General features: G+C 41.2%; 1 protein-coding gene across 1 annotated transcript in view; it reads left to right on the top strand.

Moving 5' to 3' along the window:
* sec63 (SEC63 homolog, protein translocation regulator) overlaps positions 1-17889 on the top strand; it is a 47786-nt gene that overhangs the window by 17029 nt on the left and 12868 nt on the right. The window contains exons 2-12 of the mRNA XM_007892897.2: positions 4419-4518; positions 7376-7490; positions 8630-8742; positions 9870-9931; positions 11859-11917; positions 12725-12775; positions 12954-13062; positions 14061-14155; positions 15045-15177; positions 15630-15722; positions 16450-16595. Of these exons, the coding sequence (XP_007891088.1) occupies positions 4419-4518; positions 7376-7490; positions 8630-8742; positions 9870-9931; positions 11859-11917; positions 12725-12775; positions 12954-13062; positions 14061-14155; positions 15045-15177; positions 15630-15722; positions 16450-16595 (1076 nt within the window). The remainder of the gene's footprint in view (positions 1-4418; positions 4519-7375; positions 7491-8629; positions 8743-9869; positions 9932-11858; positions 11918-12724; positions 12776-12953; positions 13063-14060; positions 14156-15044; positions 15178-15629; positions 15723-16449; positions 16596-17889) is intronic.

Genomic DNA, 17889 nt, shown 5'->3' with positions numbered 1-17889 from the left:
TTTGCCATTTCTCTGTCCAATCAACAAATCTGTCTATGTTCTTCATTGAATCTTTTTCATTGTTAGCTTCACTCCCTATTTTCATATCATCTGCAAACTTAGAAATTGTGCCCCTAACACCAGAACCTAGATCATTTACATAAATGGAGAAAAGCAGGGGCCCATATACTGATTCCTGGGGGACACCACTGTTTATATCTCTCCATTGCGAATAACAACCCATACTCTCACCCGGTTTCCTATCCTTTAACCAACTTTATACCCATGTTGCTACCTTTTCATTAATACTATGCACCCTATTTTTTTTAACAAGCCTCCTACGCAGGGTCTTATAAAAACTTTCAGAAAATCCATGTATACAAAATCCATAGCATTACCTGCATCTATTTTCTCGGTTATCTCATCAAAAAACTCTTATTAGATTTGTCAGGCAAGACCTATGTTTAATAAATCCATGCCGACTGTCTTTAATCAACCGATTAATATCATCACATATTATAGCATCTAAAAGTTTGCCCCCTATGACTGTTAGGTTGACCGGTTAGTCTATAATTATTTGGCTGGTCTCATTCTATGTTTTTAAGTGGAGGCATTACATTAACTGCCCTCCAGTCTCCTGGCACAAATTTAGATTCCCAAGGATGTTCGAAATATTTTAGTCAGGGCATTTACTATTTCCTCTCTGACTTCCCCCCATATTCTCGGATGCATGCCTAATTTTAATATAAATCAGGTAAATGGGTCAGATTGAGATTGAGCTGAGAAGTTGAAGTAGCTTGAATTCAGGTTGTAACCAACCTTTATTCTATTTTTTAAAGAACCTGGCAAAAGGGAACATGTTTGTTTATTGAACAATTGAGCTGAGGCTCAAGCTCAGATTCCACGAATTTGCAGAAGGTCATTTCAGTTCAGTCGTGTTGCCGTAGGAAATGCAAATATAGTACCTACATATCTGAAAGCAAAGACCTGGAGGGATACGCTGTAGCTTGCGATCCCCTGAATAAATTATCTGGCCAGAGCTTGATCTCCCATTACACACTATATCAACTCATTTTATCTGATGTAGGAAAATAGATTGAGATGGCGGTGTGTATTTTGAAGCTTTAATTTGTTCTGGGGTCACCCTATAAATAATGACTCAAAAAGAGCTATCACAACTACAGCCTTGTCACCGGGGTCATGGAGAACTTACCAGAACTAAAATGACTGTGCTGCTTTAGCAGATATAATCAAAGTGCATTGATCGGTTCTATCCAAACGCTGATTTACAATTAATTCTGCGGCTTTTCTCCCTCTTTTTCCTACCGTTTCCTATTAAGGTTTTACTGATGTCTATGCAATAGTCACTAAAATAATAAATAATAATCCTTGCATTTGATATAGCGCTTTTCATGTCTTCTAGATGTCTCAAAGTGCTCAAGGTCACTAGAGTGTGGTACACATTGCCTGGGCATGATGCATTCTCTAATGTTTTTCCTTCATTCCTTCCTCTCCCAGTTCTGGCTCTGTGAACTGACCTTTGCTATCATATAGTAGTTTGCATGATATCCTGCAAGTTACCAATAAGTCTTCCATCCAGAGGCATGTCAATGGGACATTGTTAACAAAACACCCATGCAGCAAAAAATGAGTGTGGCAGTAGACGTGGAAATTGTTTGAATTTCCCTGATTCCCCAGACTGAATTCAAATTCTCGTCGTAGAGCTTGATCCCACAACTTTCTGATTCGGAGATGAGGGTCCTACCAACTGAGCCAGGCTGACACTAACATATTCTAAAACAATAGCCTGTCTGGGAATAGATACTGGTATTCATAGGCCATGGTTCTGTATATCATGGCCAAATGAACTACAGCAATGTTTGCCTGCTCTCAAAGTTACTTACGTTTTGGGTGAAAATGGATGGGGGAAACAGACAGTTTTGTTGCTCCCTAACTCAGGCCTCCAGGCATTCATCTCTGAGTGAGAAACCGACTAACAACAACATGATTGCATTTATAGAGCGCCTTTCACGTCAGGCGCTGGACAGTTGGGTCGGGACCCGAGCAGGGGGGAAATGGTCAGGGTGAGGGGAGGGAAGGGAGGGAGCGAGGAGGGGGTAGAGAGTCGAGAGGGGAGCTGAAGGCACGGTAATGTTACGCTAATGAGCGTAACATAGTTGGTTTCTTTCTTAACATGTGATAGGGCTTTTCACTTGGCCCTAATCACTTGTCACGGTGCAATACAAGTCAGGCTGATAGGCAGTAGTGTAAGTGACATTCGAAAGCTGCTCTACTAATGGGAGGAAGGGAACAAATGCACCAATATATGAGGAAATGCACAACAATTGCAATGTGTATCTCATGTAAATTGAACTGCAGACATCTTGTTAGGTTAGACACATGTTCAAAATTGTGAAAGGCCATTTTAGAATACGCATCATGGAAGTGTTGCTTTACCGGTGGTGGGGACTTGGGAGAAGGGGTAATGAAAAGCTGGAATAGTTTGCGAGTAAGAAAGATAGAGGCCAGAGCGCTGGACACATTTAAAAGATGATTTGATGCTATAATGGTAAACAGAAAGGACAGTGAGGATGAGATCAAATAGGGCAAAATTCCTCTGCACCCGAAACTCTCCTGTGATACGAGATCAATGAAGTAATGCCTTTGTTTATAAGCAAATTCATTGCTTCATTGCTTATAAGCTAGATACCTGTTCCTGATGCAAGAAAATATCAGTTTTTGGGAGGGGAGGGGGATAGTGATCCTCCTGGTGAGGTTGCAATGGTTACATGATTCCTGAATCTATCTTGATCCTCTAAATCTAATTGTAAATTCTGATTGTAAAAGTGAGAGGAGGGGATTTTATTTCAAACAAAATGACTCATTACAAACTTCTGAGTTTGCCTCTGGTAACCTCATTGGCATACATGCCAGGCACAGATTCATACACGCTGAAGGCTTTGATGATTTTGCTGTTCCTATATGGAAATAAGCTGCAAGGAATTTCTTCTTGTAACCAGATGGGCTACATCAGAGAAGCTTGTTCCAACTCAAGGCCAACCTCCTGTAACTGTAGGTTCCAGCTAAAAGCACTGGCATGAAAATGTAAAACAAGCGATGAACTTTGAGAAATATTTTGTGGCAGCTCCAAAGAGAGTAATGATTGTATTATAATCCTTATATTTGGTATTCTCTTTGACCGTGCCTTCAGCTCCCCTCTCGACTCTCTTCCCCCTCCTCGCTCCCTCCCTTCCCTCCCCTCACCCTGACCATTTCCCCCTCCTTGCTCCCTCCCTTCCCTCCCCTCACCCTGACCATTTCCCCCCTGCTCGGGTCCTGACCCAACTGTGCAGCGCCTTGGGGCGTCCTCCTGACGTGAAAGGCGCTTTATAAATGGAATCTTGTTGTTGTTGTTGTTGTTGGTATAGCATCTTTCATGTTGGAAGAATGTCTCAAAGCACTTTCTAGAATTTACATTAATGTGATTGCTGTGTATTTTGTAGGTGAATGCAGCAGCCAATACAGGCACAGCAATGTCCCACAAGCAGTCTTGAAGGAATGCCAATTTGTTTATGGGTGCAGGGGATGGAGGTTGAATCTTAATCAAAGTGCCATTTTTCTCTCACATTTACAATTTTGCTCCTCATCTCTCTGAGGCACTGGCAACCAACCTGTGCATGCCTCCCATGTGCTATTTCTTTCCCCTGATTCTTTTTCAAGGGCTCTGGGGTGCTACCCTTCGTGATGGGCTCCATATAAATGCATGTTGTTGTTGCCCAACTCCAATGGCTTCCCATCACACAGAGGATGCAGTTCCAAGATCTTGGTCCTCACCTTCAAAGCCCTCCATGGCCTTGCTTCTCCCCTACCTCTGCGATCTCCAAACCTCCTACCATCCCGCTCGCTCCTTCCGTTCAGCGGGCTCCGGCTTGCTTCACGTTCCCCACCTCGCTAGCCCCACTATTAGCGGGCAGACCGTCTGCCACTCTGCCTGCACCCTCTGGAACTCTATTCCACAGTCCCTCCACCTCGCCCCCTCCCTTGCCTCCTTCAAGATCCATCTCAAGGCCCTCCTCTTCGACTGTGCTTTTGACCTCCCTGCTTCTGCCCCTACCCTCCACCCTCCCTAACCCTCAGCTCGGGTCCGAAACTGTGTCTGTCCAGCACCTTGGGATGTCCTCCCGATGTGAAAGGTGCTATACAAATGTAATTTTGTTGATGTTGTTGTAGGAGGGGTTTTGAAGCAAAAATTCTAGTTCACAGGTGGCATCCTAACCAGGATCAACAATCTCTCCATAGATCAAGGTTGGAAGTGAGATGACCAAGCGTCTGGGAATGAGTTCCCTGGCTTCCCTTCTCTAAGGTGGAAGGAAATGAACTGAAGAATATAATTTTTGTCAGCAAATAACCAGTTTCATTCTCTTTTTTTCTTTGAACAGAGAAACGCAGGATAAAGACATTAGGAAAAGTACACGGGCAATGCTTGTGGTACCAGTTACATTTAAGAAAAGCCGGGCACAGTACAGCTCCGACACTAAAGTGAGTATAGTCTGTCTGAAGCTCCTTTACCCCTATTAGGGAGAGCGTTTGAAATCTTGATCTTTGGGGGGGTGGCCAGTTTTGAGCTTTTAGCCTTGAACAAAATTCTTTACATTTTGTAAAAATGTGATCCATCCGCAAGAAGAGCGTAAAGAGAGCTTGGTTGTGAGACATTGCTGTGCGTAACTTGGATACTGCATTCACCTACAAACTACATAGCCACTTTTACAGCAAATGCTGTGAAATGCTTTGAGACATCCTCCCAATCTTAACAAACGTAAGAAACAAAATCAGTAGAATGTGTTAGAGTTGTTGGGATATGAAATTCCCTTCTAAGTAAGATGGTAGTCACAGTCCATTGTAGATTTCAAGAGGGTAGTGGTTAGGTATATGAAAGAAACATAAAGGGGTATGGGGGTAGGGCAGGGAAATGGGATTGATAGTGTACCTTGCTCGGAGAGCAGACTCAATGGGCCAAATAGCCTCCTGTGCTGTAAGTGTTTGTGATTCTATGATCCAGAGGAACATGCGCACAGAAAGCAATCGTGCAGTGTGGTTAGATTAAAAACCAAGCTGCATTACCGATTATCAGCCGCTGCCTGGACACTGCACTGGTGACTAGAATCTCAGGGTACTGCAGCACTGAGCATCGTCTTTCCGTAACAGAACATAACACAATAATAATCCTTGTAATCCCAAATTCAGCCTTAATGTGGACTGTTGACACATTCCTTCACACAGTGAGAGCCATACCTGAACCTGCTTACTCAAATTTAGGCTGTTTTTACATGCTTTCATATCCCCTTTGTCTCAATGCTTTCATATCCCCATTGGAGTCCTGGGGATAGAGTGGTTAGAGCAACTGGTATTGATAGTCACAAGTGATGAGATTGCTGCGATTTTTGTAATTCTCTCTTATTAAAGTCACATTACTGGCGGCCAGGCTGAAGATGAGGCATCTAAAGTGATCACTTAAATGAATATTTCAGAACACATGTTCACCAAATGTGATGCTAATCAGATATAACATTTTTTATGCATCCACCTAATAGTTGGCCACTAGGGTTTTCAAGCAAAGATGAACTTTTGCAATGGTGTTCAATTAAAGTTAAAATTTTCAACATTAGTGATTTATCGTTTTGAAAAAAAATCATAAAAGAATTTTGTGCTTAAATGAACAAAGTGAATTTGATCCTTGCAGTTATCATGCATTTGTTTATTCTCTTGTGTATTGCATTTTTTTTAGGGTTGTTGAAGAGGGTGCTTTAATATCCCTATTGCGGCCTATGAGCTATCCCTCTCAACTCTACTGTGATCCATTTGCCTTTCTGAAAATCTCTTTGCAGGGTGACAAAGAATCAAATTCATTGGACTTGCTCAGATCTGAAAAGTCACTGTTTGGCTGAGCAAGATGGTGTTAATGATTCATGACTTTCATTTAAAGCCCAAAACAAAAATATCTGAGGCCGATTGCAAAACTTGCTATCGAGCTGACGTACTGAAAGAAACGTCTCTTAAAATTTCAGACAATGTCTGAACAATTTGACTGCACAGCGGTGGGCTGGATTAATTCACTCTTGGAATTTTCCTGGTGGAGCTAATTTATTCATCTGTTATCGATTCGGTGCCTAAAGTACATGTTTATGTTTAGGCTCTCCAGTTGCAGTGAGCGGCTCAGACATGTGAAAACTAGGCGGCACCCTGAACCGCTTCAGCTCATAATTGTGGTTTTACAACCAAACTGGAATTCTTCATTCCAAAAATAGAGAGAAAAAAATTGCATTTTTATAGCACCTCATATGTTACGGTCTCAGTCATTTACAGTAATATATTGACCAGTGTAGTGACTGACTGGCTTTTTGTACTTGGTACAATCTGGAGGTTTCTGGAGAATTGTTGGCCTGGACACTAGGAGTAAGTCCCTTTCCCAAATAGTGCCGTGGGATCTTTAATGTCCACCTGAATGGGCCTTGGTTTAATGCCTCTGCTTTTATTTTTTCATTTCATCCTCCTACTTCCCAGAAGTGTGTAAGTTTGCCTCAGGCTGACCACTGGCACTGCTCCTCATTGCAGTACTCTGTTGCACTGTGTCGATTGTGCACCCAAAAGACACACGCCTGGGTTTTACTGAAATGAGGATTGTGACAAAATAGCGGAATTTATTTTTACTAATGAACCCAGGTTAAGTGCTGACCGAAGCTGTAACGCAGGACACCACCACCGCAGTCAAAGAGTGGGTGAGCGGACAAATGAAACGAGTGCTTCTGGTGGTTGCGTGATGCTAAGTTAAAGTTGAGGATGAAAGCCTGTAGGTTACAGGAGGAGAGTAAGACTGTGTCTCAAAACCCTTCTGTTGGATCGAGCCTTTGGCCACCCTTCACTTTCCCCGATCCTGACCACCAGCTCGGGGTCCAAATCCCTGACTGTCCAGTGCATTGGGACGTCTACCCGACATGACAATATACAAATGTAATTTTATATTGTGGTCCCTTCTCCTTCACGTACACATCAAGTTTTCTCTTAAATACATTAATGCTTTCTGCTTCAACCATAGCTTCCACCAGTGAATTCCACATTTTCACCACCCCGTGCGTAAAGAAGTTTCTCTTGAACTCCCTTTTTTATCTGCTACCGGCTATCGTATATTTGAGTTAGAGCAGGGGACAGTCAAATGAGCTTTGATTGCCATAATGAAGATATGGGTGGGAACAAAATATATAGCAGTGATTGCTGGTAGAGATGTTAATGAGAGAGAGGGGTTAGGAGTGACCTCTTGTGAAATTAGGCCAGGCCTGGTTAGGTTTGTTGGTTGATGGATTTTTCAAATTAATTTGAATAATTTCTCTTTTCTGAACAGGAAAGTTTCACTGATTTGCGGTTGGATATTACTGTGCTGCCTTTTGTACAAAGTATCAATAATAGAGAATAGAGAGAAAGAATACAACCCGTACGAAGTGCTTGGTGTGGACCCTGTAAGTAACACAACACGTAGTTTCCAGTCTGTGAGTAGCATTTTGATGTGATTTTTAAAAACTCTGAATGCATAGCAGCGAGATTTGATTTGCTTTCCCCTTTTTTGTTCCTTCTCCTTTCCTTACGCCCACAAAACTCACTGTTCCTTAATCCTGAATGAGGAAGAGGGGTCTGTGCTCAGGCCTTTGCTAACTCTTCATTCAACACTCATTGGGAAGTGCTTTAAGTTGGGGAAAGCTTTGGTAGCTAACCACAGTATTTTAGATAACTAAGAAGTTAAGGCTGCGCATTGCACAGTGCTAATTGTCTCAAAAGTTTAATTTTGAACTTTGAAAAGAATTACAGGCAAATGTAAAAGTTAAAAGATGTTATGGGTTTAGCTTTTGGATCTGCTGATATTGGAATAGAAGTGTCTGATTTGTTTTTAATTCGGTTGAAATGCCCTCATTGGCAAACTGGCAGTGCAAATGCTGCCTCGCGCCAGGAAAAACGCTGCGGTACTTTAAACACTCTCCACCAATGATTCCCATGGACATCACACTGACTCACCAGAACTCTGCTCCAACCTGAAATTGCCTCAGAGATGAATTCTCAAACGTCATTGTGATGTACCTGAAATTCCCTGGAGGAGATGCGCTTTTGGTCGACATACCTTACAACAGGCACAATTGGCTACGCTGTTGCCATGATGGTAAGGCACTATGGTGTGGCTCTCACAGTCGCTGTTGGTTTTCCATTGAGCCCTTTTGCATCCCCATCAGTCTGACTCTGGTGTTGTCATTCCCTGTGAGTATATTGTGACGATTTTCTTGCATCTGAGTGAGCTGTAGCATTTGTTCCAGCTAATTATGCAGAGGTGGTCATCTTCCAGAAGAAGGGAAAGTGGAGAATTGTGAGACCTTGAATCCGCAGCATTTCCAACTCTTGGTCCAAAGCACGGGAATATCATTGCTTGTGACTGGTATTCAAAGTTGCGGTCCTTAAAATGATTCCAATTGGAATATGATAACCTAGATCCTGCCTTATTGTGTTGCATTTATTGGGGGTTGCTTGTTGGGGAAAAGATCAAATGATTCTCCTACAGCTAAATTATGGTGTTTGTTTGTGTGTGTGTGTGTTTTTTCCCCCTCCCGTGTAGGGAGCATCAATAGGAGAAATCAAAAAACAGTATCGACAGCTCTCACTCAAACATCACCCAGATAAAGGAGGAGATGAGGTGCTTTTTATGAGGATTGCAAAGGCCTATGCTGCGTGAGTAGTGGGATTCTTCATTAATAGGACTGAACTTTAGCAAAGTAACTGCTAACATTTGTAGCTGTTTTCCTGAAATTGTTCAGTGTTCCCACTAACTTCACCAACTCTTTATTTTTTGTAGAAAATATTAAAAGATCCTATTTCCTACCAGTGTGAATGATAAAAATTCATGTATGAGGGCAATTATATCTCCCCATTTGATAACTTGTCTAAAATGCATGGTGTCATTAAAAAACAAATAGATATCATGGCATTGTTTCAAAAGGCACTTTTACTGATGGGTCTTTGCAGTTGTGGCAATGTCACCTAATATGTACACAGTTGCTGCTGTAGTATCTTGTCTACCTGATAGGAAATGTTTTAAGTTAAATAATAAATAATCCCTACATTTGATCTGGCACCTTTCATATTGGAAGGACATTGCCAAGTGCTTCACAGGCTCTTTTACTGTGTATTTTGCAGACAAACGCAGCTGTCAATTTATGCACAGCAATGTCCCACAAACAGCCAATGAAAAGAATAACCGATTTTAATTGAGGGTTTGTTGACCATGACACAGAGAAATAACTTAACATCCAATGAATAGGCAGATGGAACCTCGGGTTAACATCTTACCTGAAGGATATCATCTCCAACATTGAAGCTCACACCCAACCTTGTTTTGCAGCATTAGCTGAGACTGTGAGTTCAAAGTCCTGACATGGAGCTTGAACCCATAACTTCTAACTCGCAGACAAATGTGCCACCAATTGAGTCAGGTGATATACCATGGCCAATTTACCAGCCTTTGTGGTGCTAGAAAGCAACTAGACAAGTTCCCAGAAATAATAGCGTTCAGGTTATTTGATGCGGTAGATATGTTAAGGAATCGATTGATGAAGCTGGTGGGTAGGCTAGATATAGATGGTCTCCATTGCTGTTGGAATCTCTTTAAGCAGCTATGGAAGACTCGTCTAGTATCTCTCTTTAAGTCAGTTAAGCAAAAGGAGGAGGCACTCCATACCTAGCTCTCTTCCCCACCCCCCAACCCTTACTCCTGTATTGAAGTCTATTTCTGCATTAAATTACCAGAAGCATAAAGTATATCTAGTTTAATTTAATATTGCAGTTATCTTCTCTTCCAGTTTAACAGATGAAGAATCGCGCAAAAATTGGGAAGAATTTGGCAATCCAGATGGTCCGCAAGGTACTTTGCCTTTCTTAGAACAAACGCTTTACCTGAGCTCTTGGCAAGGTCTAATCCTGCTCGACTATTACAATAAAATCTCACTTCTTAGATTTTTCTTATATTGGGATCAAGAGGAAGAATTGCTCTGTATAGAAAAGCTTGTGAATCAGCTTAACACAATGATTGATACAAGAATACATTTTGGTGGAAGAATTGATGAAACAAGGCTTGAGAATTTTTTTAAATAAAGTGGAGGAGGTGTGTTATGGTTAATGAGAAATTGCTGATTAGACAAGAGTTGTAGAATCCTTGTTAATACCATAGATCTGTGCTACCACAGACATGAATTCAGGTTGAACCTTTTTAATTACATTTTTGAAATAATAATTTATTTCCTTAGAAGCGTTCACTTATCATTCATACCTCCAGTCCAGCATCTTTCTATATTAAAAAAATCTCCTTCCTTGGATGGGTTCTACTTTGCTATAATTTGGCACAAATTCAGGAATGAATATTAAGTTTGATCTATTAAATGGAATAAATATTGTAACTTTTCATCTGTTTAGAAGCCATAGCAAGGATGCGCTTGGAATATCATGCTTGTGACTTCTGAAGTTGCTTTCTGTTACAAAGGTTAAGAAAATGATTCCACTGTAATGATCTACGTATAGCCTGTGTTGGAGGAGAAAGTCCACATGGGGCTAGACTTGCAAAATTTTCTTAGCATTTTAGAATGCAGAATTTCGCAAATTCTTAAAGTCAATCTTAATTTTGAAGCCTTTTTTTTCCTAGGAATTACCAAAAAAAAGCTTTAACATTAAGACTGAATTTAAGAATTTGCCCAATGCAGCATGCTTTCAAATAATACAAAAATGTGCAAGTCCAGATCCAGGTCGAATTTCTCCCCTTTGTAGCTGGTGATCAGATTGAGACCTTCTTTCTGCCTCCTTTCCCTTCCTGTATCCCCAACCTTTCTTGAAAGCACCTAATAATAATAATTTGGTCACTCAATCCACGACTGTTTGTGGGACACTGCTGTACGCAATTGACTGCCGCATTTCGCCCACAATTCATTTGACAGTATATTCTGTGAAGCGCTTTGAGGTGTCTTGAAGATGTGATAAGGCGCTATATCAAATGCAAGGATTATTATTACATCCCTCTCTTTGATTTTCCCTGTCAAGGTATTTGATTGTCCTTGTCAAACTCCATTGGCTCCCTGTCACAGAGTGGACCGATTTCAAAATCCTCGCTCATGTATTTAAATCCTTTTACAATCTGGAATTCCCCTCCAACCTGCTCTCTCCCTAAACTGCTACCCACTGCTTCCGCTCGACTGGCTCAGGCCTTCTCCTTGTCCCCCGGACCATCCACCCCACCATCGGTGGCTGTGCCTTCAGCCACTTCGGCCCGAAGCTGTGAAACTCTCCCTCAATCCCTTCGCCGTACCCTCTCTTGCCCTATTTCAGGTCGCGCTTGAAGACCTTCCTCTTCAACCATGCCTACAGTAACCTTCCCCCTCCCCCTAGCTCGGTATTGGATTCTGCCACTGTTAAACACTCAGAAACATCGTCTGGCGTGAAATGCAAAATGTAAAATGCAACTTTTTTGTTGTTGTTGCCTATATCATCAGCCAATGCTTACCTACAAGGGTACTAAACTGTGAAGAGAAATATCTTTTGACTTACTCCAATGCATTCACCAGCACCACTGTCTAACAAGAGCCTAAGAGGTGCACAAGAACAGAATGGGATGACTCTGTTCCTTACAGTTTTCCCTTTATCGCTTGCAGCATCATTTAGTCTCAATGGTGCTCAATATGAAGTTTGGGATTAATACAGGTGAATGAATGTATTGTGTGATATTTGCCCAAGTCATAGTTATGTGTATTGTTGGGTTGCTTTGTGTTTGGGCTTACATTAACAATTCCTTGTTTTCTATTTAGCGACTACTTTTGGCATAGCCCTGCCATCATGGATTGTAGACCAGAAGAACTCTATGCTGGTAAGTTGTGATTCATTCAGAAGGGCTGGGCTTCCGTGTTTTTAATAACTCGATCAAGTCATGCAAGCTTGACAAGGTAAGTGTTAAACTTATCTTGTCAAGAATTTATTTAACAAAGTAGATACCTTAAATGGGCTGAATAAGATCATTGAATATTAAATGGAAATCACATTCCTTATTTTCCTTATTCCCAAATTGTGAAGGTCACTGCGCTTTACGTAGTATCAGCGTAAAAATGTTTTGACTAAAAGCAGCATCGGAGTCGAACCCTACTCAAATTAATGAAAATCAAAATTAATGTTTTATTTGAAGTGAAATGGCTGTTGGTGGCCCACGTTGCTTTATCCAGTACAAGTTATGGATCAATGTCCAGTGATGTTTTGTTTCGTGTTAGATTTGTGGAAACCCAGAAGTGTATCTACTTTTAAGGAAATTGTCATTGTCTTAACAAATATGAAGGTGCAAATCAACATACCTTACAAAAGGCACAATTGGCTACATCTGTTGCCATGGTGGTAATGCACTATGGTATGGCTCTCACGGTGATATGGATAAATTAGCATAACGTGCGATGATGCACGGTTGTGCCTCCGTTTCCCCATGTGACGGATCCCCGATCTCAAACAGACCGTTGCTAAGGTGCCCCACAACTAGAAAGCACTTTCCTTTGGAAGAAACCAGAGAAACGCAGCTGATCAACCACAAGTTGTTTTCCTATAAGGTCACTCTTATTTGTAATAATTTAAAGTATGAAGCGGTGCCAGATTACATATCACAAAACAATGTCTGTATTTTTTAAACCCGTAGGTCTTGGCTGTGTATGGATTTGCATTCATGGTGATTCTTCCTGTGGTTGTGGTGAGTCTTTGGGCTACTTTGAGCCTTGCTCGCACATTTTCATTGTCCTGCTGACTTGTTTGCTGCCTGTGGATCTGAATCCAGGCAGTCTCTGTGCCTGGTGCTTTCTCTGCTCATTACTGCTCTGTTGCAAAGCCTTACTTACATCTGTCCTTTGTTTCCTTCATTGTACATAAAGGGAACGTGGTGGTACCGCTCCATTCGATACAGTGGTGACCAGATTCTTATTCAGACAACACAACTCTACATGCATTTTATGAACCGAACTCCCAATATGAATATGAAACGTAAGTTTTTTAAAAAAAAGATATTTAAAATGTCTTTGTCTTTGGCCCATCTTTACACAAGAGTGCAGTACAGGTCCCTGTTTCACAAGATTCCAACTTTATTATTGAGTTGAATTCTCAAGATTTACTGTCTATTTGTATTTCCCCTTCTTCCCACCCCAACACCTTATGTTAGTTGCACCATCCGTTGTTCAGGCATGGTTAAGGAATGCAGGTGATTTTCTCTCTGAAGATCGTTGCTTCTTTGAAACAGGAATTTACATTTAGTGATATCTTGGCCCTAAAATTGCTCTGCATCCCTAAATAATTCTGGTGTGAGTTTGTCTCAATTGGTATCTCTCTTGACCCTGAGTCAGAGGTTGTTGGTTCAAGCCTTATGTTGGTAATTTGAGCTCATTGTCAAGGTTGACACTCCAGTACAATGCTGGCACATTGCCGGGCGTCCCATCTTTCTGTTCAGATCAACATTAAAGATCCTATGGAACTATTAAAAAAGAGAAGGGAGTTTCTCCCAGTATCCTGGCCAACAATCCCCCCAAATAAAATTGGTCATGGGCTGTTTGTGGAACATCGTTGTATACAAATTAGCTGCCACATTTGCCTTCAAATACACAGTCACCATATGTTACAGTAAAATCCTGTGAACTGCTTTGAGACATTACAATAATGCAATAAGATGCTCAATCAAATGACAGGATTATTATATTAAACTCCCAAGTAAAGTCCCACTTGGATACTGACGTGATCATTAGAAGTTTATGATCAGCAATTTATTACAAATGATGTTAATCAAACACTATTCCCGAAAGAGATGCACATGAACTTTTATGATGCATTAAAATGTAAAACTTGTTCCAAATCAGTTCACATTCCAGTTGTTTTCTCGCCTGCTCCTCCTGATGTGAAAGGCATTATACAAATGTAATTTTGTATTGTATTGCTCACTTTGCTCCCAATTCTGAACAGCTCTGAAAGAACTTTTGTTTCCTCGCTGCCAGGCCTTATAATGGTATTAACTGCTGCCTTTGAGTTTGATCCGCGGAGTAGCAAGGAAGCAGTCATGAGACCGACGGACAACACCGAAATACCTCTGGTAAGACATCACTGACAACTGACCGTCCCTGGCAATGGTAGAGTTTGGATCTGTCATTAATTTTTTTCTTAACCTGATGAGGTCCCAAGTTAGAAACTGGGGGTGGGGGAGAAAGACTGATCTGTGACAGTGCAACAGTTGATTGTTGAGCTAATTTTTCCCCAAGGTTGGAAGGGAATCATTAACAGATGATTCACTTTTTGGTGCATTCACTCAAACCGGATTTAGACTCCTCTGTCCTTCTATTTTCCGAAATCCCAAACTCAGAGCAATAAAGCTAATTTCTTCCTGGATAATATTTCCACTTCCCACTCCTTGCATCCTTACAAAATGGGGTTATGATGTTTTTAAGGTGATGACTGGAGAGAGAGAGACTTCCATGTTCCGCCCATTGTTAATGTATAGAAATGTTTTCTAACCTCCCCTTTAATTTTGTTTGTGATTCTTAAATTTGTGCCCATGTGTTACTAATTTACTGACCAGTGGGAATAATCTGTTACTATTTACTCGATTGTAACTCTACAGATTCCTAGTTTTATGTTTCATCTTAGTGGCCACCTGGGTGACACTGGAATCACCTGCAGTGTTATGGAAAGTTTGGGACACTGGATTTGTGCCCCTGGACACTGGGTTGAAAATGCCTGGACTCATTTCATTTAACCTTGAGTTGAGGGAGGAGAGTAAATCATGTCAGTCTGGGTTCGATTGAAATCCAGATCACATCCTGAAAGGGCACCCACTGATGCAACTCACTGCATCGCTGAAATACTTTAGCATTTAGATGTATTGTAAGTTGAGCAATAAAATGGTATCAGTCAATATATATTTCTGGCTCTTCCTTTGCACGGAAATAAAATGCAATCATTCTTTTTTTTCTGTCGATTGTCAGCTTATTCGAGAGCTTGGAAATGTTAATGAAAAGAAGAAGGAGCTTCCGTTTTGCTTACCATACAGTGTGAAGGCTAGAGTTCTCCTCCACGCACATCTTTCCCGACTGGACATCACCAATACCTTGGAAGAAGGTGAGGCAGAACGCAGGGGTGAAAGGAGCTGGGGACCTACCCTGTATGCTTTTGAGTGGATGCGTCCTGTCGATGGTGCAATCAATGCCCAAGAGAGCAAAGAAAGTCTGGGGCTTGACATTTAGTTCTGGATAGCAGCATTCATGACATTAAGTTTAATTATTAATGTTTTTCAAGCTATTTAAGACATTTATGTTGAAAATACATTCTGTTAGATTCCTGCTAAATCCTTCCCTCTCTCTATCCTTGCCCCCTCCATTGGTCTCTCCCCTTCCCATCTCCCACTCTTCCCTCCTCCTCCTCCGCTCCTTTCCATCCCCTCCCCTGCTTTTCAATCCCTTACACTATGTCTTTATTTCCTGAATACTGTTTTTTATAGGATGAATTGTTACCATTTTAGTGTTGAAAATGTTGCCTCATTATTTGCTTTCATTTGTTCTTTTCCTTTTTAGATTATTGGCTAGTCATCCGGAAGTGCCCTGGCCTCCTCCAGGAAATGATTAATGTTGGCTGCCAGCTGACCATGATGGCCAACACACGTGGAGGTAAGAGATCTGTAGTGTAAATCCACCTTCAGAGTGGCTGGATGAATATCTGATCAAGTGGACGGGCTAGTACCAGTTTAGGCTCAATGTGCCAAGTGCCTCCCTCCTCCATGCTATAATTTGTTTGTAGAAATTTCTCTCGGGCAATTAAAGGGTTGCAGTGAATCCATTGCAGGGTAGATTGTACAAATTGGAGATTGTTTGAGCAATTGGATATTTCTCATTGCATACGTGTGTTCTTGTGTGTTTTCTTTTTCATAATTCATGTAATAATAATAATCCTTGTATTTGATATAGCGCTTTTCACGTCGGGAGGACGTCCCAAAGCGCTTCACAGAACATACTGCAAAGTGAATTGACTGTATATTTGTGGGCGAACGCGGCAGCCATTGCGCACAGCAATGTCCCACAAACAGTCGTAGATTGAAAATGACCAATTAATTATTGTTTTTGGTTTTTGAAGGGATTATTATTAGGCGTGTGGAGTAAGGAAACTTGCCCAAGGTTTCGCCCTGCCTGGAAATGAACTCAGGTCTCTCACTTGCAAAGCGAGTGCTCTAACCACTGAGCTACAGGACTCCACTTGGGGTGGAGGTGATAGGGAGATGTGTAGACCAGATGAGAGAATGCAGAGAAGTTGAGCTTTTGGGTTCTCATGGGTTTCTAGTCCAAATAGTTCTCTGGCTATAAGATGTCTTGAATTAAAATCTGTGTTGATTTTGATTAGGGATCCACGCTCCTCGTTTGGAGTCCATAGAGAACTGCATGAAACTATCACAGATGCTGGTGCAGAGTCTGTGGGACTTTAAATCTCCTCTGCTTCAGCTTCCACACTTTGAAGAAGAACACCTTAAATACTGCTGGTCTAAAAAGGTAAAACATTTGTGGTTATGATTGGGTGGGAGGGAAGAAGGGAAAGAAGAGAACTGAAAGGATGTCCCGTTAAGAATAGGATTCCGTGTTGTAGAAAAGTGTGGAGAGACACGCAGTGAGCGTGGTGGCTCCTGAAATATTGGGAGCTGGACAGGATTGAACAATTGTTAGAGTGTTTGCAACCACTCTAAACAAGTTTGGATTCGGTAATACCAATATGTCAGAGTCTCAGGATGTTTTAATCAAAACAAACTTTAATTATGCATACATGTATAAAAGAGTGTCACGACTATCTTAATAAAACAGAGCAATGCTACTGAGTGTTGCAGATTCAGCACTTTGTCTTTACAGCAAGCAAACTTTAGTTGCAGATTCAGCATTTTGTCTTTAGCGCAAGCAAACTTTAGTTCTTCAAATGATCAAGCCTTGCGTTTTCTAGCTTTCAGTCTTCTTTGTCCAAGCTTTCAATCCTTGTTGTTCTCTGCAACCACTCCTAGATGCGCTGGAGTTAACTAATTTACGTAAGTTGGACCTTGGCTTTATGATACTGCGATGGGTAATATAACAAGCCTCTGATCAGGTCATCCCTTGAGGTCACCACGCGAACCTGCTCGTCTCATGGAACAAGTCTCGTGATCACGTGATAGTCTCATGGCATGACTGACTGATAAGGTTGTTCCTAACCATCCTCGTAGCACACATTGAGTTAAATTAAGACAAGGGTCAACTCAAACACTTGCGGATAGCTGTGCTGACGGTTTGTGGCCTTGAGTCAGAACACAAAGATCTTGGTCTTTTAATTCAGCCATTTTACAGCACCTCATAAGCGTTTCTTTTATGCCATTTTAAACACCTTATAACACCATGTCCAGTGAGTAGATATTCTGGATTTTAGGTAATTTGGTAGAATTTTCTCCGAAGAGAGAAATAAAATGCTAAGAATCCTTATTTGATATAATAGTAAAATAATAATCTTTGCATTTGACAAGTGCCTTATCACGTCTTCGAGAAGTCTCTAAGCTCTTCACATAATATACTGTAAAGTGAATTGACTGTATATTTTAGTGTCTTGCACCTGTGATGTCTCAAAGCACAAGATTTACTGTAAAGTAGTAACTGTAATTTGTAGGTGAACAAATCAAGAGATTCAGTAAGTGGGGTGAAGTTCATGATCGGGTGCCACTTCTCGAATCCCAAAGGACATTGTGCACCAGAAAGACACAGAGAAACACTATTCTCACTCATCCCTAACCAAAGTTTGACTTTCTTTTAAAGAAAGTCAAATTGTATCATA

Source organism: Callorhinchus milii, unplaced genomic scaffold (assembly GCF_018977255.1).
Source record: "Callorhinchus milii isolate IMCB2004 unplaced genomic scaffold, IMCB_Cmil_1.0 Scaffold3, whole genome shotgun sequence".
Lineage (NCBI taxonomy): Eukaryota > Metazoa > Chordata > Chondrichthyes > Chimaeriformes > Callorhinchidae > Callorhinchus > Callorhinchus milii.
This window is presented reverse-complemented; position numbering and strand designations above follow the sequence as displayed.